The sequence below is a fragment of the Xenopus tropicalis genome, chromosome 3 (genome assembly GCF_000004195.4).
Source record: "Xenopus tropicalis strain Nigerian chromosome 3, UCB_Xtro_10.0, whole genome shotgun sequence".
Classification (NCBI taxonomy): Eukaryota; Metazoa; Chordata; class Amphibia; order Anura; family Pipidae; genus Xenopus; species Xenopus tropicalis.
The window spans coordinates 137,353,032-137,378,191 of record NC_030679.2 but is presented as its reverse complement, the minus strand read 5'-3'; the positions used below and the strand labels follow the sequence as shown (position 1 = coordinate 137,378,191).

The 25,160-nt window shown below is 46.0% G+C and overlaps 1 protein-coding gene across 2 annotated transcripts in view; it reads left to right on the top strand.

Annotated features, from left to right (window-relative positions):
• Positions 1–10,898, top strand: part of LOC108646195 — a 64,040-nt gene extending 53,142 nt beyond the window's left edge. The window contains exons 2-6 of one of the 2 annotated variants that reach the window (XM_018092533.2): positions 1,929–2,198; positions 4,315–4,632; positions 6,622–6,912; positions 8,440–8,706; positions 9,481–10,898. In XM_018092533.2, coding sequence (XP_017948022.1) covers positions 1,929–2,198; positions 4,315–4,632; positions 6,622–6,912; positions 8,440–8,706; positions 9,481–9,665 — 1,331 coding nt within the window. In that variant the 3' untranslated portion in view covers positions 9,666–10,898. The remainder of the gene's footprint in view (positions 1–1,928; positions 2,199–4,314; positions 4,633–6,621; positions 6,913–8,439; positions 8,707–9,480) is intronic. The other variant, XM_031899381.1, reaches the window with a different exon arrangement.
• Positions 10,899–25,160: the final 14,262 nt, after the last annotated feature.

Here is a 25,160-nt window from a genome sequence, read left to right as displayed (position 1 = left end):
GCACCCCAAAAAGATAACAGAATGAGAGGCTGTGGGTACTTACACCCCAAACAGATAATAGAGTGAGAGGCTGTGGGTACTGGCACCCCAAACAGATTATAGAGTGAGAGGGTGTGGGTACTGGCACCCCAAACAGATTATAGAGTGAGAGGCTGTGGGTACTGGCACCCCAAACAGATTATAGAGTGAGAGGCTGTGGGTACTGGCACCCCAAACAGATTATAGAGTGAGAGGGTGTGGGTACTGGCACCCCAAACAGATTATAAAGAGGGAGGCTGTGGGTACTGGCACCCCAAACAGATAACAGAATGGGAGGCTGTGGGTACTGGCACCCCAAACAGATAATAGAGTGAGAAGTTGTGGGTACTGGCACCCCAAACAGATAATAGAGTGAGAGGCTGTTGTTACTGGCACCCCAAACAGATTATAGAGTAAGAGGCTGTGGGTACTGGCACCCCAAACAGATAATAGAGTGAGAGGCTGTGGGTACTGGTACCCCAAACAGATTATAGAGTGAGAGGCTGTGGGTACTGGCACCCCAAAAAAGATTATAAAGAGGGAGGCTGTGGGTACTGGCACCCCAAACAGATAACAGAATGGGAGGCTGTGGGTACTTGCACCCCAAACAGATAATAGAGTGAGAGGTTGTGGGTACTGGCACCCCAAACAGATTATAGAGTGGGAGGCTGTGGGTACTGGTACCCCAAACAGATTATAGAGTGAGAGGCTGTGGGTACTGGCACCCCAAAAAAGATTATAAAGAGGGAGGCTGTGGGTACTGGCACCCCAAACAGGTAACAGAATGGGAGGCTGTGGGTACTTGCACCCCAAACAGATAATAGAGTGAGAGGTTGTGGGTACTGGCACCCCAAACAGATTATAGAGTGGGAGGCTGTGGGTACTGGTACCCCAAACAGATTATAGAGTGAGAGGCTGTGGGTACTGGCACCCCAAAAAAGATTATAAAGAGGGAGGCTGTGGGTACTGGCACCCCAAACAGATAACAGAATGGGAGGCTGTGGGTACTGGCACCCCAAACAGATAATAGAGTGAGAGGTTGTGGGTACTGTCACCCCAAACAGATTATAGAGTGGGAGGCTGTGGGTACTGGTACCCCAAACAGATTATAGAGTGAGAGGCTGTGGGTACTGGTACCCCAAACAGATTATAGAGTGAGAGGCTGTGGGTACTGGTACCCCAAACAGATTATAGAGTAAGAGGCTATGGGTACTGGCACCCCAAACAGATAATAGAGTAAGAGGCTGTGGGTACTGGCACCCCAAACAGATTATAGAGTGAGAGGGTGTGGGTACTGGCACCCCAAACAGATAATAGAGTAAGAGGCTGTGGGTACTGGCACCCCAAACAGATAATAGAGTGAGAGGCTGTGGGTACTGGCACCCCAAACAGATTATAAAGTCAGAGGCTGTGGATAGGCGCATACTACTAAAAAAGTATATTTGTATGAAAATGGTTTATTTTGATGAAATAAACATTATAGGCATTAGTACAGGAGGAGTAATTGCGCTGTAGGTATGCTAGGCGTATCAATGTAATGGCTGGTTGATGACGTTAGGAGGAGGGACCAGTGATCAGTGATTGGCTGACCATTGTGTAATTAACATCAGAGTCCTGTATGGATTTTCTAATATGGAAATCTGGACAAGCAGTTTTCACCCAGACAGCCCTTCCCCGAAACCAGTCAGGTGGCAACCCTAGCTCTGTCTATATTGTGCCTGATGAGTAAGTTCAATCTTTTAATTAATCGGATCTATTATACAGAAACCCGTTATCCAAAAAGCTCTGTCATTAGGACACACAGTATGTCTGGCTTTTTGCTAAATTAAACATGCTTTGTCCCTGGGTTATTGGGTAAGAAAGTGTCTAGAACTTATGTCACATGACCATTCTATCTTTTCTGTTTTCAGGGGCATCGGAGGAGCCATGCTATGGGAACGTCGGGGACAGAGAGGTATATGCTCCATTTGGAGACTGGACTCTGTTAAACTGCACCCACAACTGCACTCTGGCTGACTGGGAGTCACGATTACCAAAGAGGAACAGAACTAAGGGACCTGGCTGGGTTTCTGTTGAAGTTGAAGTTGGAAAAGATGATGACTGGCGAGCATCAGACATAAGCTGCACTGTTCTATCAGGCGGAGAAGCAGTTGATAACTACGTCACAGTAATCCCTTATGGTATGTTTTGTGTGTTGTACAGTTGTGTTACTGAATAATGCATAACAGCCAGTCAGTGCCACTGTACCTCTCTATTGCTACATAGACTGCCAGAGTTTCTTGCAAAAGGGGTTTATTGAAGGTGCGCCACAGGGTTAATACTCACAGATTACTGAGATAGTATTATATGTGATCAGATACAGCATTGGACTCGGGGGTGCAGGGCCCACTGGGCTGCCACTCCAGGGGCCCCTAGCTGTGGCCCCCTGCCATCCGCTTAACCCCCTCCCCCAAGCGCATGTACAATATAGTTACTGTACCTTCGGACGCTTAGTGGGTGGGAGATCAGAAGCCCGGGGGCTTTTAAGACCATGCCCACATGGTGGTAGCACAGCAAAAACCGAAATAGTTGGTGCTTACTGTAGGCAGGGGGCAGGTAGATTATGGCACACACAGGCAGCAGAGGGCAGGCAGAGTATGGCACAAACAGGCAGCATAGGGCAGGGAGAGTATGGCACACACAGGCAGCAAAGGGCAGGCAGAGTATGGCACCCACAGGCAGCATGGGGCAGGCAGAGTATGGCACACACAGGCAGCATAGGGCAGGCAGAGTATGGCACCCACAGGCAGCATGGGGCAGGCAGAGTATGGCACCCACAGGCAGCATAGGGCAGGCAGAGTATGGCACCCACAGGCAGCATGGGGCAGGCAGAGTATGGCACACACAGGCAGCATAGGGCAGGCAGAGTATGGCACCCACAGGCAGCATGGGGCAGACAGAGTATGGCACCCACAGGCAGCATAGGGCAGGCAGAGTATGGCACCCACAGGCAGCATGGGGCAGGCAGAGTATGGCACCCACAGGCAGCATAGGGCAGGCAGAGTATGGCACCCACAGGCAGCATGGGGCAGGCAGAGTATGGCACACACAAGCAGCATAGGGCAGGCAGAGTATGGCACCCACAGGCAGCATAGGGCAGGCAGTGTATGCAGATGCGGCCACCATTTTGACAGCACTGATCTGACTCTGGCTGGTTGCAGGTTTCCTTTCTAACCTCTGCTGCCGCCCCCCGGTTTTGGCTACAAATCAAGGAACTCCCTGGGTTCTCCTCTTTTCCCAGAAGTGCACTGGGCTCTCCAGTCTGAAGCCGAGTTCTCTGATCCCCTACAGACCAATGAGGTATTTAGTCAGGTACAATCTTGGATAGCGACAGCAATGTGACACCCTGTGGAGATGTTTTGGTAGGTTTTAAGATTCACCTTTAGGGTTTCTAGCAAAGTGGTCTGGATTGCCTATAGCAGAACTGGATCAGGAAGAATAATCTTAGCTGAATTTCTCTTCAGTACTGCAGTCCCTTCACTTTAGGCTAGCAGAGCCTAAGAGGGAGGTACCTCCTGCTATCAATCCTTAGGTGGGACTATAGCTGCTCTTTCTAGCTTTGCCTGACAATCTTACATTACTAAAAGGTACTATGACAAAACCAAGTCCTGTAATCTGAGCAAACCTTGGTCATGGGGTCCCAGTTCCCTGACTTTCACTAGAAGGATTGCCCCTCCAGGGCAGAACTCTAACCAGGCCTTGTTGACACCAGGCTCCCCAGATACATTCACCTGAAGAGAGAATGGAAGGCCTAAGAAGAAGTGGTACCTCCATTCCAATCACATTAATGTGTGACAGGAGGTGGTCACTATCCCTAAGAACCAATAACAAAGATGTGTAAATGAGATAAGTTAGACACAAGGGTTTCTGCCTAGTAATGGAATAAAAGAACTTGTAGAGGATTAAAAGCCATAGGGGCTATTAACCCTATGGGTCCTACAGAGGTTATCAGGATTACAGATAAGGAAGAGGGTTTTATTTTTTTACAGGAAGCTTAACAGGAAAAGGTTATTAACTGGAATCAAAGAAGCTGGAAAATAAAAAAAATGCTTTCAATTCAGTGATCAGTTCAAGAAATAACAAAAAAAACAGCTTTTTTTAAAAAAAATAAATAAATGACAGTATGCTTAGTACAAGCCTTTGAAGGAGAATAGGTATACCACTGGATTTGTGACCTTAGAATGAGGCCCTTTCGGCTGACAGTTACATGGGAACAGCCCCATTCCTCTCTTCCACTTTTTCCTGATATCATTGCAGAGATTCCCCGTTTGGTGACGTTAGACATGGAGGACATGCTGGAAGAAGGGAAATCATACATTATCACCTGCACCGTACACGGAGTGGCACCTATTCAGAACCTCAGGGTCACAATGTTGAGAGGAAAAGAGTTGATTTACAATAAAACATTTAAGGATGACTCTCGTGTCGGCAACATTACAGAAGCAGTAACGTATCAAATCACAGCTGAGAGAAGTGACAACATGGAGGACTTCTCCTGCCAGGCCACCCTTGCACTGGGCACAGTCATTGGGAACGATCCAATACGGTCATCTAATGTCATGGTTAGAACATTTGGTGAGTACCGTCATAATAATCTGATTACCTGCTGGGCTGCTGGGGGGGCACTCAGATTTTATCTCCAAAAGGCCAATGAGACCAGCCTGTTAATGAATTTTTTCATTGCTGAAACCCCACGCCCCTTATTTGTATTCCTTGTTCCACTGCCAGACTGATATAATAGGTTATGAAAATACATCATATTTCCTTTTACTTTTCTATAAAGAGCTATATGGAGCCTGACACTGATCTAAAGATAATGTGACCCCACTCCAAGGAGCATGTGGTTGCTAAAAACCTTTTTCCTAGGAGAATAAATAATAAACTGCAACAAAACATGTCAAGTTGGTACCCGGGGCTGTCACCCTTCCCCTATTGCAGGGATCCCCAACCTTTCTTACTCGTAAACCACAGTCAAATATAAAAAGACTTGGGGAGCAACACAAGCACCATAAAAGTTCATGGAGGAGCCAAATAAGGGCTGTGATTGGCTATTAGGGGCCTCTATGCACCCTATCAGCTTACAGGGGCTTTATTTGGTAGGAAATCTTGTTTTTATTCAACCAAAACTTGCCCCCAAGTCAGGAATTCAAAATAACTCCCTGGTTTGGGGGCACTGAGAGCAACACCCAAGGGGTTGGGGAGCAACATGTTGCCCCGGAGCCACTGGTTGGGGATCACTGCCCTATTGGGACCAGTGTAGGCCTTTGCTGAGAGCTGTTGTCATGACAATAATGAAGCGCTTTGAACTGACTTTATTGCAGGCTTCTCAGATTGCAGTAAAGGAGACTGGACTAAACCAACCAGGAAACCTTCTATTTAAATTGCTTACAGTGTCCAAGCTTCACCCAAGCTGTCTTTCTACAGTTTTACTACCATCATCCTACATACTTATAATACCTATCTGGCGTACATTTGCCTCCAGGGCTCTACCCCAAATACTAACTCCTTGTGGGGACTCAAGCTGTCCTTACTAGCTACCCTGTCTAACTCCCACTCCTAAAGTGAATTTTCTACCACCCTCTACCTCTTTGGCTAGCCTAGCAAGTAATGATGAGTAAATTTTTTGCGCTAGGCATGGATTTGCTGTTAAATTCTGAATTTCACCACTGGCAAATTTCTTCATGAAACTGAAGCAAAATATTCACTGAGAAAAAACTCCCACTGGCTTTAATGTATTTGGAGTTAGAAAAAAGTTGCACTCCAAAAAGGAGCAGTGCCGTCGGGTGAAAAAAGTTGCGTGCATAAAAAAGTTCCAGGGAAGCCGCATTTTGCAAATTTTTAGCCGTTTTGTTAATCTTGCAGCAGTTTTGCAGATTTTTTGGCGAAGCGAAGTGGGACTCGCTCATCACTACTAGCAAGGAATGTTTAACCCAATAGTGTCTGTCTCTCAGCAGATATTACCAGATCAGGCCTCAGTAAGGCACCCCCTGCTGACTAAACCTGCACATTACCTTAGCTAGTTACATATATAAAACTAATTCTTTGTTGTACCCCTTTACAAACAACTATGGCCAAATACTGTATCCAGAAATGTACAGCACGTGGTGTAAGGACTCTCTAATCCAGGGGTGGGCAAACTACGGCCCGCGGGCCACATCAGGCCCCTTTGCCTTTTTAATCCGGCCCGCCGCCGACGCCAAGTCTCATCACACGAGACTTGGTGTCATTGGCGTGCCGGAATTTAAGAGAGAAGGGGGCCCGCCCTGGCCCGGTCCGGCCCGGGGGTGAGTAAATGTGGCCCGTGAGGCAAAAAGTTTGCCCACCCCTGCTCTAATCTGATAATTACAACAAACATATATTTAACATAACTCAACACTACCACCCAGTGGTGGAAAATGTTAATAACCCCAGAATAACTTTTTACCCCCTTACAAACAACCTACTCCCCTTCAAATGATTAAATGCATTCCAGAGCTGTGTACAGTATATTAGGCAATAGACAACAGCGCATGGTTTTTCCAAAGCAAACTTCATAACTTTTTAATAAATTATATTCTTTTTCAGGTCTACCACAAGCACCATACTTTAATAGTAACCAATGGATAAAGATTGGAACCGAGGATCCGCTCATTTGTGCAGTCTTAGATGCTTTTCCCCCTGACAATGTGACCCTGACAATGCTCTTCAACAATACACGTCTCAGTGTGAATAAAACCAAGATGGCTGACGGCACAGTGGAAGGAAGCGCCACAATTCCTCCCGAGTATTTGCTTTCCATTAACACTTATCAAGCTCGTTGCAAAGCTGAACTTCTGGGTCTTTCTATTGAAGACAGCGTGGATATTCACATCTATGGTAAGATACCAGCCGTATGGTTTAGGCTGACCAGACTAGAGCAGGACTGTTTGAGCGTGTGGTACAGTGGATAACTGGCTCAATATATGGAAAATGCTCTAGATCTGTTCTAGAGCAGTGCTGCCTCGGGGGTCCTTGCTGCAGTGTCACTCCCCCTTCTTTACATAATTTTATATTTCAGGTAGTTAAGGAACCAGCTAAAACCATTCCCTAGTAATCCCAAATTCATCTCTTGCATTTGCATTGGGTGAGCATTGAGGGAACAGTGATAATAACACGACCTCCTTTGAGATTAAGTTGCAGAGACAAATCTATAAGTGAGTAACTACATTTTAGATGTGCAAACTCTGCCAGTATAAGGGAAATCCCCCCAAGGCCCCCCACTGCAGCCCTTACCCCCAGGGCCCCCCCACGCACACCCAATCCCCTTCCCCCTTAGTGCACATACATTATACTTACAGTGTGAACAGGGGAGGAAGATCAGTATGGGAGTGCCAGCAGTTATCGGGTCTGGGTTGGAGGGCACACTAGGTTTTTTCCTGCATCCCATTGACCCAGTCTGACCCTGCAAACCAACAGCCCAATGAGAAGCCCTCTGTATAAACAAACCCCCTCCCATTTCCAGATACAATCTAATATCTCTTTAGATAAAAAACAGCTTATTATACAGAGGCTTCTCAGTGGTGCTGGTTTGTTTGCTCTTTGCTCACTGGAATCAGAAAGTAGAACGTGAATTTAGTTTCATTTTTTTGTATTACAAGAAATAAAAAAGGCCGTAGAGATTTCCTTATTAAAAAATGGGCAAAAAGTATGTTCAGCACAAGCCCTATTTACTGAGCCAATGTTAAAATAGTGGGAACTATCTGTAAGATCCGCAGAAAAACTAAAAAACAAAGAGGAGAGAGCATCATATGAACATATACGGTATAAATGTAGAAAGCTTCAGTTACATTGGAATCAAATACAAGCTGTAATTGCTAAAAAATTCTCAAAACAACTTATACTTCATACTTCAGCAATTACATTACTATATGACAATGAAATATAGGAAATAATTATGACTTCTGTGCTTAAATATATATATATATATACGTTATCTAGAGCGATTATTCCTCGTAAATGGAAATCAACATAGCCTCCAACAGTATCTGAATGGATAGAAGAGACCAGCTCTATGGAAGACTCAATTGCTCCCAGCCTGAACCCTACCCGGCCCGGCTATTCCCCTCTTTTAATAGACCCGCCCACCGATGGCATCACAAAAGGGGTGGGGCGAGGGCGGGCAAGCGCTTATAAATAAGAGTCAGAATCGGGAAGGTCGTGGGTGGGGAGAGCAAGCAGAAAAGCTCGACCCAATCCCGCCTGTGACCCTAAAATGTTGTGCAGAGGTCGATCCAAAGCTGCCCGACCCACAGATCCCACGCGTATGAGGCTGGACTCACTAGTACCTATGTACAGGTATATACAGTATAAAGAGTAAAGCTGCCAGGTGTTGATCAAGCTTAATTTGTTTGCCTTTCTCTCCAGAATCAGCAGAAATCAACCTCACTCTCTCTAATACTGAAGTGCTATTGGGTGAAACCATAAGAGTCTTCTGCGTGCTAACCAATGAGCATCCAGATCAATACAGTGTAGTGATTGGTTTAAATGGGGAAGACGTCTGTGAAGACCCAAAGTGGGACTGTAATGTGACTGTTAAGAGAACATCCCCTGTAGCAAATGTTACCTGTAAAGCTTTCCATAAACGGAATCAGGGGATAACGTATGTAACGCAGCAATCTGTCCCTGTGATTGGTAAGTACTTATTGCATAAAAATAGTTTCCCCCACCACAGGATCAAGGGATACATCGTACCTAACGACCCTGTGAAGAAAGAGAGTCAGACAAATCAATACAAATGTATCATTTCAATAATATATATAATTTTTAGAATTTAGAATTAAGGTTTATTTTATTATGCAACTTATTCTGTGTATTTGGATGGAGGTCTCCTTCCATCATGGGGTCACCCCCTTGAAATGCATAGCCTTGTCAGACAAAATCTCTTGCAGCAGTGGAGCAGGGAGAATGAATGGGGTAGGCCAGGGCAAAATTGGGGTGTAACAGAGCAGGCAGAGCCAATATGCACTTCTAACATTGGCATGTTGAAAATTTCACTTGCCCAAAGGAGACCTCAGCACAAAAAGTCTGAAAACTAATGTTCTAGGGGGTCTCATGTGGTCCATTTTACCTCCAGCCATGATATTCCATCTCCAATAGGGGGTTTGCCAATCCCACCCACCCCTTCCATGATAAGGAGAAACTGATAAGTAGGGTCCTACTAACAAACAGGGGGCTGATCTGGTGTGAAGGGGGCTGGAGTTAGAAAGGATCAGAACAGTAGGGAAAGAGCAACAGTGTAGGGGGGACGTCATGGTCTTCCCCAATAGATAATTCTCTTACTGTCCCACTGCGGTAACTCTATTCAGGGGTCCTGCCCCCCCCATCTGCCAACTACTGACCTATTTATCTGTCACTCTGTTTAATGTTCCGTGTGAGTCTAGAATAGTGATTGTATTTTCTTTGCAGGTAACAATGTGTGGGCCTTCCTATGTATTGTGGCCTTCGTATTCACTGGATTATTGGCAATGATACTAGTAGGGACAGCAGCACTGTATCTGTGCAGAAGGAAAAGGAAAAGGGATTCTTACATCGTGACGCAGAGACGCGCCCTCAGGACTCCCCAGTGCAGAACAGACTCCATAACCAGCTGAAGGCCAGAAAGCACAGTCATTTACCTTTGTACTAAGGAAAGGGAATTCCACACTGTGACCCTGTTGTTCCCATAGGAGAGGATCAGCTTTGGGGAATGTACTTGAGGGGTTATAGTAGAACATACCCCCCCAACATTTGAAAAATGCAAAGAGAGACAAAAATATATGTGACCACGCCCATTTTGTGTGACCGCACCCCCTACATACCACTCCCATTTAACAAAATTTGGCAGGTTAAATAAAGTTTGAACACTTTTCTGGGGGTGTTATTACAGTTTTGCTAATGAAGTTAAAATTGCTGTGAGTCTCAGTTCCCCCAAGAGACCTGTTTAGCTCATTAGTTACAGTTGTATCTCAGTGCAGGGGGTGAGTATTCTGGGCTCTGCCAAAGGCTACTCATCTAATTAAGTTTGAGAAACTTTGTATCTTTTTTGGCATTCAGTGCAGGAGATCAAAGGGAAATGAGGGACTTTTCAATAAGAATCCGGGACTGTGGGCTGAGCTGTTAAAACTGGGACTGTCCTGCGAAAATTGGGACTGGTGGGAGGAATGGTAGAATGCAGCAATTCGTTGTATCTGGCTGTGGCAGCTAGTGGTTGCTAGGTTCGGTTCACCTTAGCAACCCTTATTTTCATACTCAACGTACTCTCATATCAAGAATGGTGAGAGTCACACAGGCAACAAGTGCTGTCAAAAAGGCCCTGTCTGATGCCAATAGGAAATATACAGTTGACCATGAAGTCTGCCTATAAAATATAAATATATCTATTTACTAGCGCAGTTGTAAAAGCCTTAATTGTCTGATAAGGGGACACTGAAGGGTCTATGTATATACATTTTAAAGGAACTGTGAAGTTTGTTTTTCAAACTCTCCTTCCTGGCAGAGAAGCAGCGCTCCATTACGCCGGGGGGTCATCTTTGCACTGGGAATCTGATTATCTACCTCACAGAGCAATAGCTTTTTGGCTGCCGGGGTCAGTGACCCCCATTTGGAAGCTGGAAATAGTCAGCAGGGGGCAGCAAATAATTCAAAGGTGACCCACCCCATTAACGGCAGCTCCATCAGGGAATCCCACAGGGTTACACATAGATCATTTTACAAGTGTATAATGTAATGTACAGTAATTTATCCGTATGTGTGCCCTGTACATATGGCTGGGTGTCTGCTGTTACTTTCTGTATTTTTATTCTTATAAATAAACATTTCTGTGTGTCACAGAGCTACACTCGCTCCCCTTGAGTTTATGTGTTATTCCTACTGCTTATAGCACTCATGGTACAGTCAGAAATGTATTCCAGTTTTTGTAAATGTCATTTTATTTTCAGTTAAATGACAGATCTTCTTTTGAATCCTATGTTTATCACAGGGCCGTGTATTATCTAATCAGTGGCGTAACTATACAGGGAGCAGGGGGCCTAAGGGGCAGGGGGGCCTGGACTGCCGGGTCTGTTTCCTCTATAGCTTTAGTGAACCCCCCTCTACCTGAGAGCTAGCGGGCTGGGAGGGGGACATAGGGGAGGGGGACATAGGGGAGGGGCTGGAGGGGGACATAGGGGAGGGGCAGGAGGGGGACATAGGGGAGGGGCAGGAGGGGGACATAGGGGAGGGGCAGGAGGGGGACATAAGGGAGGGACGGGAGGGGGACATAAGGGAGGGGTGGGCGGGGAGTTGGGATAAGAAGAGTGGGCGGAGAGTAGGGAAGGAAAGCCCTGGAGCTGCATGACAAGGGATCCGAATAACCAGCAGCCAGATTACACTGGTTTATGTTTAGAGATTGGCAGAACCAGGTGCAACTGTGATTAGGGGAGAAGGAAAGAGTTAAGGCAGGAGAAAGATGGCCTGGAGGGCGGAGAAAGAGAGGGATGTGATGTCAGAAGCAGGTAGAAACATATTTTGCAAAATTCCAGGAGTTTCTCTTCTTTTTGTTCTCATATTATCTATTAATAACTGAATGTGGATGTTTTCCTGAATGCATTGTTATATTGTGCTTTCTGTATCTTTATACAGTATTAACTTGAGAGTCAGCATTGTATTTAATTCATGTTCCCTCTTGAAGCATAATTGGCACAGGCTTCAGTTTGGGTTTTTTGCCTTCCTCTGGATCAAAACAGGGGATATATTATAATGTATTTTAAGTTTTATTTGTCACAGCAGCAGTAGGACCTTGCCAGAGTACTGCACAGGTCATTTTAGCAGAGGGAGAAAGGAGGTTCTCTCCTGTGACTGCACGGTGGGTTGATAGATACAGACGCTACTACTGCTTGTGCTAGGTGACAGCCTGCTTGGATTTCCTATCATCGAGGCACTGCAGATCCAGGACCGGCAGCAGGGCTGCTGAACTTCTCTCATGGTTGGTAATGCAGCTCCTGCTGGTAGCAGAGTTTGGGGCCATCCTCTCTGTAGGTAGAAGCAGTCTAATACTCATTCAAGTCTTCAGCGAGGAACGGCAGAGTATAGTAGCAACCTCTTATGGCATTATGGCTTTAGAATATTGCCTTGGGTTAGGCTGGCAAAGTCCTATTTATTTGATAAAATGTGAATAAATGCTGTGGACATTTTCTCCACCTCTGTCTCCTGGTGTTTCATTAAGGTATGTAACAAGGGGGTTCAGTGGGGTGCCTCAAGGCGAAGGGTCAATTGAGGAGTCCCCTTCTCATGTGAATGGTGGGCGGGGAGGAGGGACGTTATGGGTGTAAAATGGAAGGGGTGGGCGGGTAGTGCTTGCATTGTGTGCCAGGCCCCTTCTAAGATTTTTTTTGGTGGGGGGCTGGTACAGCCACTGTATCAAATGGGGAAGTGTTTTTAACTTACACTATAATAAGATCATCTGTAGTGTATGGGACTTGGGCCTGAGAGAGGGGGGGGCTGAAACTGCCCAGCTTGCGTTTTTGTTTTTTTTTTTAAATCATTTGTCTATGTCTAGCTGCCAATAATATGCCAGCTACTCACGGAAATGCTGTTTTGCGCCAAAGCTTGGCGCTGCTTGTACAGGTATGGGACCTGTTATGCAGAATGCTCGGGACCTGGGGTTTTCCAGATAAGGGATCTTTCCGTAATTTGAATCTACATAAATTAAGTCTGCTAAAAATCATTTAAATATTAAATAAACCCAATAGGGCTGTTCTGCCCCAATAAGGGGTAATTATATCTTAGTTGGGATCAAGTACAGGTACTGTTTTATTATTACAGAGAAAAGGGAATCATTTAACCATTAAATAAACCCAATAGGGCTGTTCTGCCCCCAATAAGGGGTAATTATATCTTAGTTGGGATCAAGTACAAGGTTCTGTTTTATTATTACAGAGAAAAGGGAATCATTTAACCATGAAATAAACCCAATAGGGCTGTTCTGCCCCCAATAAGGGGTAATTATATCTTAGTTGGGATCAAGTACAAGGTTCTGTTTTATTACTACAGAGAAAAGGGAAATCATTTTTAAAAAATTGAATTATTTGCTTATAATGGAGTCTATGGCAGATGGCCTTTCAGTAAATTAGAACTTTCTGGATAACGGGTTTTCAGATAAAGGATCCCATACCTGTACAAGGTACTTGGCAAGGATCAAGGCAAAACTTTTGTGTTATTGTTTCAAGTGGGCAACTTCAATACTATACATTGTACATTATGCGCTGAACTTGGCTCCTAAGCTGACAATCATATTTTAGGATTAGCAATGAGCACACATGTTCCGATTCGCTGACCAACTTGCCAAACCAACGGAAAGCACATTAATGGGTTGTTCACCTTTGAGTTAACTTTTATTATTATGTAGACAGTAATAAAAATTTGTAATTGGTCATCATTTTTTATTTGTGTGGTTTTTTTTTTAATTATATCACTTTTTATTCAGCAGCTCTCCAGAGTAGAGTGGCGATTTTTATATAGACTGTTAGTTCAGCAATACAGACCGTTAGTTCAGCAATACAGACTGTTAGTTCAGCAATACAGACCGTTAGTTCAGCAATACAGACTGTTAGTTCAGCAATACAGACCGTTAGTTCAGCAATACAGACTGTTAGTTCAGCAATACAGACCGATAGTTCAGCAATACAGACCGTTAGTTCAGCAATACAGACCGTTAGTTCAGCAATACAGACCGTTAGTTCAGCAATACAGACCGATAGTTCAGCGATACAGACCGTTAGTTCAGCGATACAGACCGTTAGTTCAGCGATACAGACCGTTAGTTCAGCAATACAGACCGATAGTTCAGCGATACAGACCGTTAGTTCAGCGATACAGACCGTTAGTTCAGCGATACAGACCGTTAGTTCAGCGATACAGACCGTTAGTTCAGCGATACAGACCGTTAGTTCAGCGATACAGACCGTTCGGTTAGCGATACAGACCGTTCGTTCAGCGATACAGACCGTTCGTTCAGCAATACAGACCGTTCGTTCAGCAATACAGACCGTTCGTTCAGCAATACAGACCGTTCGTTCAGCAATACAGACCGTTCGTTCAGCAATACAGACCGTTAGTTCAGCAATACAGACCGTTAGTTCAGCAATACAGACCGTTAGTTCAGCAATACAGACAGTTAGTTCAGCAATACAGACTGTTAGTTCAGCAATACAGACAGTTAGTTCAGCAATACAGACCGTTAGTTCAGCAATACAGACAGTTAGTTCAGCAATACAGACAGTTAGTTCAGCAATACAGACCGTTAGTTCAGCAATACAGACCGTTAGTTCAGCAATACAGACCGTTAGTTCAGCAATACAGACAGTTAGTTCAGCAATACAGACAGTTAGTTCAGCAATACAGACCGTTAGTTCAACAATACAGACCGTTAGTTCAGCAATACAGACAGTTAGTTCAGCAATACAGACCGTTAGTTCAGCAATACAGACCGTTAGTTCAGCAATACAGACCGTTAGTTCACCAATACAGACCGTTAGTTCAGCAATACAGACCGTTAGTTCAGCAATACAGACCGTTAGTTCAGCAATACAGACCGTTAGTTCAGCAATACAGACCGTTAGTTCAGCAATACAGACCGTTAGTTCAGCAATACAGACCGTTAGTTCAGCAATACAGACCGTTAGTTCAGCAATACAGACCGTTAGTTCAGCAATACAGACCGTTAGTTCAGCAATACAGACCGTTAGTTCAGCGATACAGACCGTTAGTTCAGCGATACAGACCGTTAGTTCAGCAATACAGACTGTTAGTTCAGCAATACAGACCGTTAGTTCAGCAATACAGACCGTTAGTTCAGCAATACAGACAGTTAGTTCAGCAATACAGACTGTTAGTTCAGCAATACAGACTGTTAGTTCAGCAATACAGGAGACCATATAAAAAGCTGAGGAGGATGAAGAGACTGTGACAAAAGGAAGTTACAGTTGATCAGGAACCACAAGGGCACAAGAATGAGACCACAGCGGAAAGGGTGGGACACCGTGGTTAGTAAAAAAGAAAGTGAGGAGACCCATAGACATAGAGTGAGCAAGCACCCCGTGTTACTAGCACCCCAGATCCACCATTCTTTTACTTCAGTGGTTATTCAGTACCAGACAACTCAGCATGGCCCTGGGGATGCCCCGGCTCTCCCTTGTCACATTCTGCATGTTTGGGATCTACTGTGCAGGTAAGTGGTTGTTTAATTTACTTTATTCTCTGGGTTTACTCTATTTAACCTGCAATGGGACAGAAGGAGAAGGGAAGGAGGGCAGGGCTCATCTAAACCACCTACAAATATCACTTTATAATATGGCAGGTTTTGTAAAGTTTGAACACATTTCTGTGGGTTTGGGGTCTTGTTTTATGTGTTATTACAGTTTTGCTAATGAAGGTGAAGTTGCCCTTTAAGCTGTGATTCTCATTTACCCAAAGAGACCTATTTAGCTTATTAGTTACAGTTGTATCTCAGTGCAGGTGTTGAGTATTCTGGGCTCTGCCAAAAGCTACTTATCTAATTAAGTTTGAGAAACATTGTATCTTTTTCTGGCACTCAGTGCAGGGGATCAAAGGGAAATGAGGGACTTTTCAGTAAGAATCCAGGACTGCAGGCTGAGCTGTTAAAATCAGGACATTTGGCAGGTATGCCAATAATATCTACAGCATATTATTCTGTGATATGGGTAGTGGGTGAAATTATAAATGAGGCACTGGGTACTGGCACCCCAAGTAAACTTCAAACAGTCAGAAGCAGTGAATACTCACATCCCAAGTTCAGTGGGCGGCAGTGGGTACTGGCACCCCAAACAGATTATAGAGTGATAGGCAGTGGGTACTGGCACCCCAAACAGATAATGGAGTGAGAGGCTGTGGGTACTGGCACCCTAAACAGATAATAGAGTGAGAGGCTGTGGGTACTGGCACCGCAAACACATTATAGACTGAAAGGCAGTGGGTACTGACACCACAAGTGCATTTTATATATGAGAAACAACATACAAGGAACTATATAACTGCTGTTGGCCGGTACCTAACAAATAGGAGGGGGACCAGCACTAAATTTTACACCAAAACGTTGCTCCATTTTTACTTAGAAATCAGTGTTCGTTAGTGATGTGCGGGCTTGCCCAATACCCACAGGTTGGGTGGGTTCAGACCGACCTCGGCACATCACTTTAAGGTTGCGTGCGGGTCTGGGTTGAGTCCTTCCTTTATGACGTCATAATGGGGCGGGGTGGGCACGGGTCTATATATAGACGGAGGAAGCCGGGTTGGATAGGGTTTGGGTTGGGAGAGGGCAGGCTAGGGTGGGGTGCAGGTCGAGTTTTTCTTGACCCGCACATCACTAGTGTTCATCCCTGTAAAGGAGAAAGAAAGGGGTAATCACTGCAGGGGACAAATGTTAGGCACCCCCAGTGATGACTTACCTGAGACCTCAGGTCAGTGCTCCTGTTCCATGAGAATGGCACCGGCCCAGGGTACTCCTGTAGGAGCCCCACATTGCAATCGTCTTTCACATACTGGATCTTCACCGTGGCCCCGGGGTGGGTCCCCATACACAGTGGAGTGAATAGCTGGCTTTTTACTTCTAAGTTTGGCTTCTTGTGCTAAAGTTGCTTTAAAGGAACAGTAACTGAAAAATATGAGAATGTTTTAAAGTAATTAAAATATAATGTTCTGCTGCCCCTAGTCATGGCGGCAAAGAAGAAATGGCTCAGGTTACATAGCAGATAGCAGATAAGCTCTGTAGAATATAATGAAGGCGAATGTCATTCCTATATTTAAAAAGGGAGTAAGATCTCAGCCTGACAATTATAGGCCTGTAAGTTTGACATCCGTGGTGGGCAAGTTATTTGAAGGCTTGTTAAGGGATCACATTCAAAATTATGTAGTGGAGAATGGCATTATGAGCAGTAATCAGCATGGCTTTATGAAGGACAGGTCATGTCAGACCAATTTAATTGCTTTTTATGATGAGGTAAGTAAGAAGCTGGACAGTGGGGATGCAGTAGATGTGATCTATTTGGATTTTGCCAAAGCATTTGATACCGTTCCCCACAAACGACTGCTTTCTAAACTAAGGTCTATTGGTCTTAGTGAAGTCGTTTGCACATGGATAGAAAACTGGCTACAGGATCGGGTACAGAGGGTGGTTGTTAATGGTACATTCTCTACTTGGAATAAGGTCCTCAGTGGGGTCCCTCAGGGTTCTGTACTGGGTCCACTTTTGTTTAATTTGTTCATAAATGACTTAGGGGAGGGTATTATGAGTAATGTATCAGTGTTTGCAGATGACACAAAACTCTGCAGACCAGTCAATTCTATCCAGGATGTGACATCCCTGCAGCAGGATCTTGACCAACTGGCAATCTGGGCAGCTAAGTGGCAGATGAGATTTAATGTGGATAAATGTAAGGTCATGCACCTGGGATGTAAAAATATGCAAGCCCCGTATACCCTTAATGGGACTGCACTAGGCAAATCCATAATGGAGAAGGACCTTGGAGTCCTTGTAGATAATAAACTTGGCTGTAGCAAGCAATGCCAGGCAGCAGCTGCAAGGGCAAACAGGGTCTTAGCTGTATTAAACGGGGTATAGATTCACGGGAGGAGGGGGTTATTCTTCCCCTTTACAGAGCGCAGGTAAGGCCCCATCTAGAATATGCTGTTCAGTTTTGGTCTCCAGTGCTCAAACGGGACATTATTGAGTTAGAGAGGGTCCAGAGAAGGGCAACTAAGCTGGTAAAGGGTATGGGAAGTCTCAGTTATGAAGAAAGACTGGCCAAGTTGGGTCTGTTTACACTGGAGAAGAGGCGCTTAAGGGGGGATATGATAACTATGTATAAATATATAAGGGGATCATATAATAACCTTTCTAATGTTTTATTTACCAGTAGGTCCTTCCAACGGGCACGAGGGTACCCACTTCGTTTAGAAGAAGGGAGGTTCCATTTAAATATTCAGAAAGGATTTTTTACAGTGAGAGCTGTGAGGTTGTGGGATTCCCTCCCCGAATCAGGCGTGCTGGCTGATACATTAGATAGCTTTAAGAAGGGGCTGGATGGATTCTTAGCAAGTGAGGGAATACAGGGTTATGGGAGATAGCTCTCAGTACAAGTGAGGGAATACAGGGGTAGGGGAGATAGCTCTCAGTACAAGTGAGGGAATACAGGGGTAGGGGGGATAGCTCTCAGTACAAGTGAGGGAATACAGGGGTAGGGGAGATAGCTCTCAGTACAAGTGAGGGAATACAGGGGTAGGGGGGATAGCTCTCAGTACAAGTGAGGGAATACAGGGGTAGGGGGGATAGCTCTCAGTACAAGTGAGGGAATACAGGGGTAGGGGAGATAGCTCTCAGTACAAGTGAGGGGAATACAGGGGTAGGGGAGATAGCTCTCAGTACAAGTGAGGGAATACAGGGGTAGGGGGATAGCTCTCAGTACAAGTGAGGGAATACAGGGGTAGGGGAGATAGCTCTCAGTACAAGTGAGGGAATACAGGGGTAGGGGGGATAGCTCTCAGTACAAGTGAGGGAATACAGGGGTAGGGGAGATAGCTCTCAGTACAAGTGAGGGAATACAGGGGTAGGGGAGATAGCTCTCAGTACAAGTGAGGGAATACAGGGGTAGGGGAGATAGCTCTCAGTACAAGTGAGGGAATACAGGGGTAGGGGGGATAGCTCTCAGTACAAGTGAGGGAATACAGGGGTAGGGGAGATAGCTCTCAGTACAAGTGAGGGAATACAGGGGTAGGGGGGATAGCTCTCAGTACAAGTGAGGGAATACAGGGGTAGGGGGGATAGCTCTCAGTACAAGTGAGGGAATACAGGGGTAGGGGAGATAGCTCTCAGTACAAGTGAGGGAATACAGGGGTATGGGAGATAGCTCTCAGTACAAGTGAGGGAATACAGGGGTAGGGGAGATAGCTCTCAGTACAAGTGAGGGAATACAGGGGTAGGGGAGATAGCTCTCAGTACAAGTGAGGGAATACGGGGGTAGGGGAGATAGCTCTCAGTACAAGTGAGGGAATACAGGGGTAGGGGAGATAGCTCTCAGTACAAGTGAGGGAATACAGGGGTAGGGGAGATAGCTCTCAGTACAAGTGAGGGAATACAGGGGTAGGGGGGATAGCTCTCAGTACAAGTGAGGGAATACAGGGGTAGGGGAGATAGCTCTCAGTACAAGTGAGGGAATACAGGGGTAGGGGAGATAGCTCTCAGTACAAGTGAGGGAATACAGGGGTAGGGGAGATAGCTCTCAGTACAAGTGAGGGAATACAGGGGTAGGGGAGATAGCTCTCAGTACAAGTGAGGGAATACAGGGGTAGGGGAGATAGCTCTCAGTACAAGTGAGGGAATACAGGGGTAGGGGAGATAGCTCTCAGTACAAGTGAGGGAATACAGGGGTAGGGGAGATAGCTCTCAGTACAAGTGAGGGAATACAGGGGTAGGGGGGATAGCTCTCAGTACAAGTGAGGGAATACAGGGGTAGGGGAGATAGCTCTCAGTACAAGTGAGGGAATACAGGGGTATGGGAGATAGCTCTCAGTACAAGTGAGGGAATACAGGGGTAGGGGAGATAGCTCTCAGTACAAGTGAGGGAATACAGGGGTAGGGGAGATAGCTCTCAGTACAAGTGAGGGAATACAGGGGTAGGGGAGATAGCTCTCAGTACAAGTGAGGGAATACAGGGGTAGGGGAGATAGCTCTCAGTACAAGTGAGGGAATACAGGGGTAGGGGAGATAGCTCTCAGTACAAGTGAGGGAATACAGGGGTAGGGGAGATAGCTCTCAGTACAAGTGAGGGAATACAGGGGTAGGGGAGATAGCTCTCAGTACAAGTGAGGGAATACAGGGGTAGGGGAGATAGCTCTCAGTACAAGTGAGGGAATACAGGGGTAGGGGGGATAGCTCTCAGTACAAGTGAGGGAATACAGGGGTAGGGGAGATAGCTCTCAGTACAAGTGAGGGAATACAGGGGTATGGGAGATAGCTCTCAGTACAAGTGAGGGAATACAGGGGTAGGGGAGATAGCTCTCAGTACAAGTGAGGGAATACAGGGGTAGGGGAGATAGCTCTCAGTACAAGTGAGGGAATACAGGGGTAGGGGGGATAGCTCTCAGTACAAGTGAGGGAATACAGGGGTAGGGGAGATAGCTCTCAGTACAAGTGAGGGAATACAGGGGTAGGGGAGATAGCTCTCAGTACAAGTGAGGGAATACAGGGGTAGGGGAGATAGCTCTCAGTACAAGTGAGGGAATACAGGGGTAGGGGGGATAGCTCTCAGTACAAGTGAGGGAATACAGGGGTAGGGGAGATAGCTCTCAGTACAAGTGAGGGAATACAGGGGTAGGGGAGATAGCTCTCAGTACAAGTGAGGGAATACAGGGGTAGGGGAGATAGCTCTCAGTACAAGTGAGGGAATACAGGGGTAGGGGGGATAGCTCTCAGTACAAGTGAGGGAATACAGGGGTAGGGGAGATAGCTCTCAGTACAAGTGAGGGAATACAGGGGTATGGGAGATAGCTCTCAGTACAAGTGAGGGAATACAGGGGTAGGGGAGATAGCTCTCAGTACAAGTGAGGGAATACAGGGGTAGGGGAGATAGCTCTCAGTACAAGTGAGGGAATACAGGGGTAGGGGAGATAGCTCTCAGTACAAGTGAGGGAATACAGGGGTAGGGGAGATAGCTCTCAGTACAAGTGAGGGAATACAGGGGTAGGGGAGATAGCTCTCAGTACAAGTGAGGGAATACAGGGGTAGGGGAGATAGCTCTCAGTACAAGTGAGGGAATACAGGGGTATGGGAGATAGCTCTCAGTACAAGTGAGGGAATACAGGGTTATGGGAGATAGCTCTCAGTACAAGTGAGGGAATACAGGGGTATGGGGGATAGCTCTCAGTACAAGTGAGGGAATACAGGGGTATGGGAGATAGCTCTCAGTACAAGTGAGGGAATACAGGGTTATGGGAGATAGCTCTCAGTACAAGTGAGGGAATACAGGGGTAGGGGAGATAGCTCTCAGTACAAGTGAGGGAATACAGGGGTAGGGGGGATAGCTCTCTCAGTACAAGTGAGGGAATACAGGGGTAGGGGGGATAGCTCTCAGTACAAGTGAGGGAATACAGGGGTATGGGAGATAGCTCTCAGTACAAGTGAGGGAATACAGGGGTATGGGAGATAGCTCTCAGTACAAGTGAGGGAATACAGGGGTAGGGGAGATAGCTCTCAGTACAAGTGAGGGAATACAGGGGTAGGGGGGATAGCTCTCAGTACAAGTGAGGGAATACAGGGGTATGGGAGATAGCTCTCAGTACAAGTGAGGGAATACAGGGGTAGGGGAGATAGCTCTCAGTACAAGTGAGGGAATACAGGGGTAGGGGAGATAGCTCTCAGTACAAGTGAGGGAATACAGGGGTAGGGGGGATAGCTCTCAGTACAAGTGAGGGAATACAGGGATAGGGGAGATAGCTCTCAGTACAAGTGAGGGAATACAGGGGTAGGGGAGATAACTCTTAGTACAAGTGAGGGAATACAGGGGTAGGGGAGATAGCTCTTAGTACAAGTGAGGGAATACAGGGGTAGGGGAGATAGCTCTCAGTACAAGTGAGGGAATACAGGGGTAGGGGAGATAACTCTCAGTACAAGTGAGGGAATACAGGGGTAGGGGAGATAGCTCTCAGTACAAGTGAGGGAATACAGGGGTAGGGGAGATAACTCTCAGTACAAGTGAGGGAATACAGGGGTAGGGGAGATAGCTCTCAGTACAAGTGAGGGAATACAGGGGTAGGGGAGATAGCTCTCAGTACAAGTGAGGGAATACAGGGGTAGGGGAGATAGCTCTCAGTACAAGTGAGGGAATACAGGGGTAGGGGGGATAGCTCTCAGTACAAGTGAGGGAATACAGGGGTAGGGGAGATAGCTCTCAGTACAAGTGAGGGAATACAGGGGTAGGGGAGATAGCTCTCAGTACAAGTGAGGGAATACAGGGGTATGGGAGATAGCTCTCAGTACAAGTGAGGGAATACAGGGGTAGGGGAGATAGCTCTCAGTACAAGTGAGGGAATACAGGGGTAGGGGGGATAGCTCTCAGTACAAGTGAGGGAATACAGGGGTAGGGGGGATAGCTCTCAGTACAAGTGAGGGAATACAGGGGTAGGGGAGATAGCTCTCAGTACAAGTGAGGGAATACAGGGGTATGGGAGATAGCTCTCAGTACAAGTGAGGGAATACAGGGGTAGGGGAGATAGCTCTCAGTACAAGTGAGGGAATACAGGGGTAGGGGAGATAGCTCTCAGTACAAGTGAGGGAATACAGGGGTAGGGGAGATAGCTCTCAGTACAAGTGAGGGAATACAGGGGTAGGGGAGATAGCTCTCAGTACAAGTGAGGGAATACAGGGGTAGGGGAGATAGCTCTCAGTACAAGTGAGGGAATACAGGGGTAGGGGAGATAGCTCTCAGTACAAGTGAGGGAATACAGGGGTATGGGAGATAGCTCTCAGTACAAGTGAGGGAATACAGGGTTATGGGAGATAGCTCTCAGTACAAGTGAGGGAATACAGGGGTATGGGGGATAGCTCTCAGTACAAGTGAGGGAATACAGGGGTATGGGAGATAGCTCTCAGTACAAGTGAGGGAATACAGGGTTATGGGAGATAGCTCTCAGTACAAGTGAGGGAATACAGGGGTAGGGGAGATAGCTCTCAGTACAAGTGAGGGAATACAGGGGTAGGGGGGATAGCTCTCTCAGTACAAGTGAGGGAATACAGGGGTAGGGGGGATAGCTCTCAGTACAAGTGAGGGATACAGGGGTATGGGAGATAGCTCTCAGTACAAGTGAGGGAATACAGGGGTATGGGAGATAGCTCTCAGTACAAGTGAGGGAATACAGGGGTAGGGGAGATAGCTCTCAGTACAAGTGAGGGAATACAGGGGTAGGGGGGATAGCTCTCAGTACAAGTGAGGGAATACAGGGGTATGGGAGATAGCTCTCAGTACAAGTGAGGGAATACAGGGGTAGGGGAGATAGCTCTCAGTACAAGTGAGGGAATACAGGGGTATGGGAGATAGCTCTCAGTACAAGTGAGGGAATACAGGGGTAGGGGAGATAACTCTCAGTACAAGTGAGGGAATACAGGGGTAGGGGAGATAGCTCTCAGTACAAGTGAGGGAATACAGGGGTAGGGGGGATAGCTCTCAGTACAAGTGAGGGAATACAGGGTTATGGGAGATAGCTCTCAGTACAAGTGAGGGAATACAGGGGTAGGGGAGATAGCTCTCAGTACAAGTGAGGGAATACAGGGGTAGGGGGGATAGCTCTCAGTACAAGTGAGGGAATACAGGGGTTATGGGAGATAGCTCTCAGTACAAGTGAGGGAATACAGGGGTAGGGGAGATAGCTCTTAGTACTAGTTGATCCAGGGACTGGTCCGATTGCCATCTTGGAGACAGGAAGGAATTTTTTCCCCTCTGCGGCAAATTAGAGAGGCTTCAGATGGGGGGTTTTGCCTTCCTCTGGATCAACTAGCAGTTAGGCAGGTTATATATAGGCATTATGGTTGAACGTGATGGATGTATGTCTTTTTTCAACCCAGCTTACTATGTTACTATGTAATGGTGTTCTACAGAGCTTATCTGTTATCCACTATTTAACCTGTGCCGTTTAGGTAAGTGCCACGCCAGGTGAATTCTTGATCTCATTGTGGAAATACTGAATGGCACTGGTGTTGCTTGTGTTGGTGTTACTGTTTCTTTAAAGGAGATATATCCTATAAAAATTAAGAATGTACCAGAGAATTATACTCCTCTAGATATAGAAGGATTGTGCTTAAAAAATTTGATTTATTGAGAAATTCCCCCCAAAACCCCACTAGCCCCGCCCATCTGTTCCACTTCCTGCTGGCTGAATCCTGCATTCCATACAATTTTTATCTGTTCCCCATAAAAATGGGGGTTATAATATATTTCTCTACGACTGGAGTACCGCAAAACAGGTTGGAAAAGAATGGAACTAAGACATAGTAGTTTCCCAAACAAAAAACCACAGAAACCTTGGTTAGAATAATAATATATTAGAGCAGAAGAATTCCATAACAAAAAAAGATTATTGGAGAGCATAGCGCATAGACATAGAGCTCAGCCATTCATTTAGACAGTAACTCAACTGCGCCCCTGCAGGTGTAAAGGGAAACTACACCCCCAGAATGAATAAGTAACCAACAGACAGTTTATATCATATTAAGTGGCCTATTAAAGAATCTCCCCAAACTGGAATATATATATCAGTAAATATTGGCCTTTTATATCCTTTCCCTTGAGCCGCCATTTAGTGATGGGCTGTGTGCTCCCTCAGAGATCAGCTGACAGGAAGTGATGCAGCTCTAACTGTAACAGGAAGTAGTGTGGGAGCAAAAGGCAGAACTCTGCCCATTCATTGGCTGATGGGGCCTAGCATGTATGTGTGCCTTGGCTTGTTTGTGTGCACTGTGAATCCTATGATCCCAGGGGGCGGCACTTAGTACTTAAAATGGCAGTTTTCTATTTAGGATTACCCAATGGTATTATAGGATTACCCAATTCTCCGTTCCCTGTGTGAAAGCTCTCAGTCAGGTCTATAGACCCCGGCACTACTGGCTATGACAGGTTACAGTATAGGCATCAGTACAGGAGGAGTAATTGCGCTGTAGGTATGCTAGGCGTATCAATGTAATGGCTGGTTAATGACGTTAGGAGGAGGGACCAGTGATCAGTGATTGGCTGACCATTGTGTAATTAACCTCAGAGTCCTGTATGGATTTTCTAATATGGAAATCTGGACAAGCAGTTTTCACCCAGACAGCCCTTCCCAAAACCAGACAGGTGGCAACCCTAGCTCTGTCTATATTGTGCCTGATGAGTAAGTTCAATCTTTTAATTAATCGGATCTATTATACAGAGACCCGTTATCCAAAAAGCTCTGTCATTAGGACACACAGTATGTCTGGCTTTTTGCTAAATTAAACATGCTTTGTCCCTGGGTTATTGGGTAGGAAAGTGTCTAGAACTTATGTCACATGACCATTCTATCTTTTTTATATTCAGGTGCATCGGAGG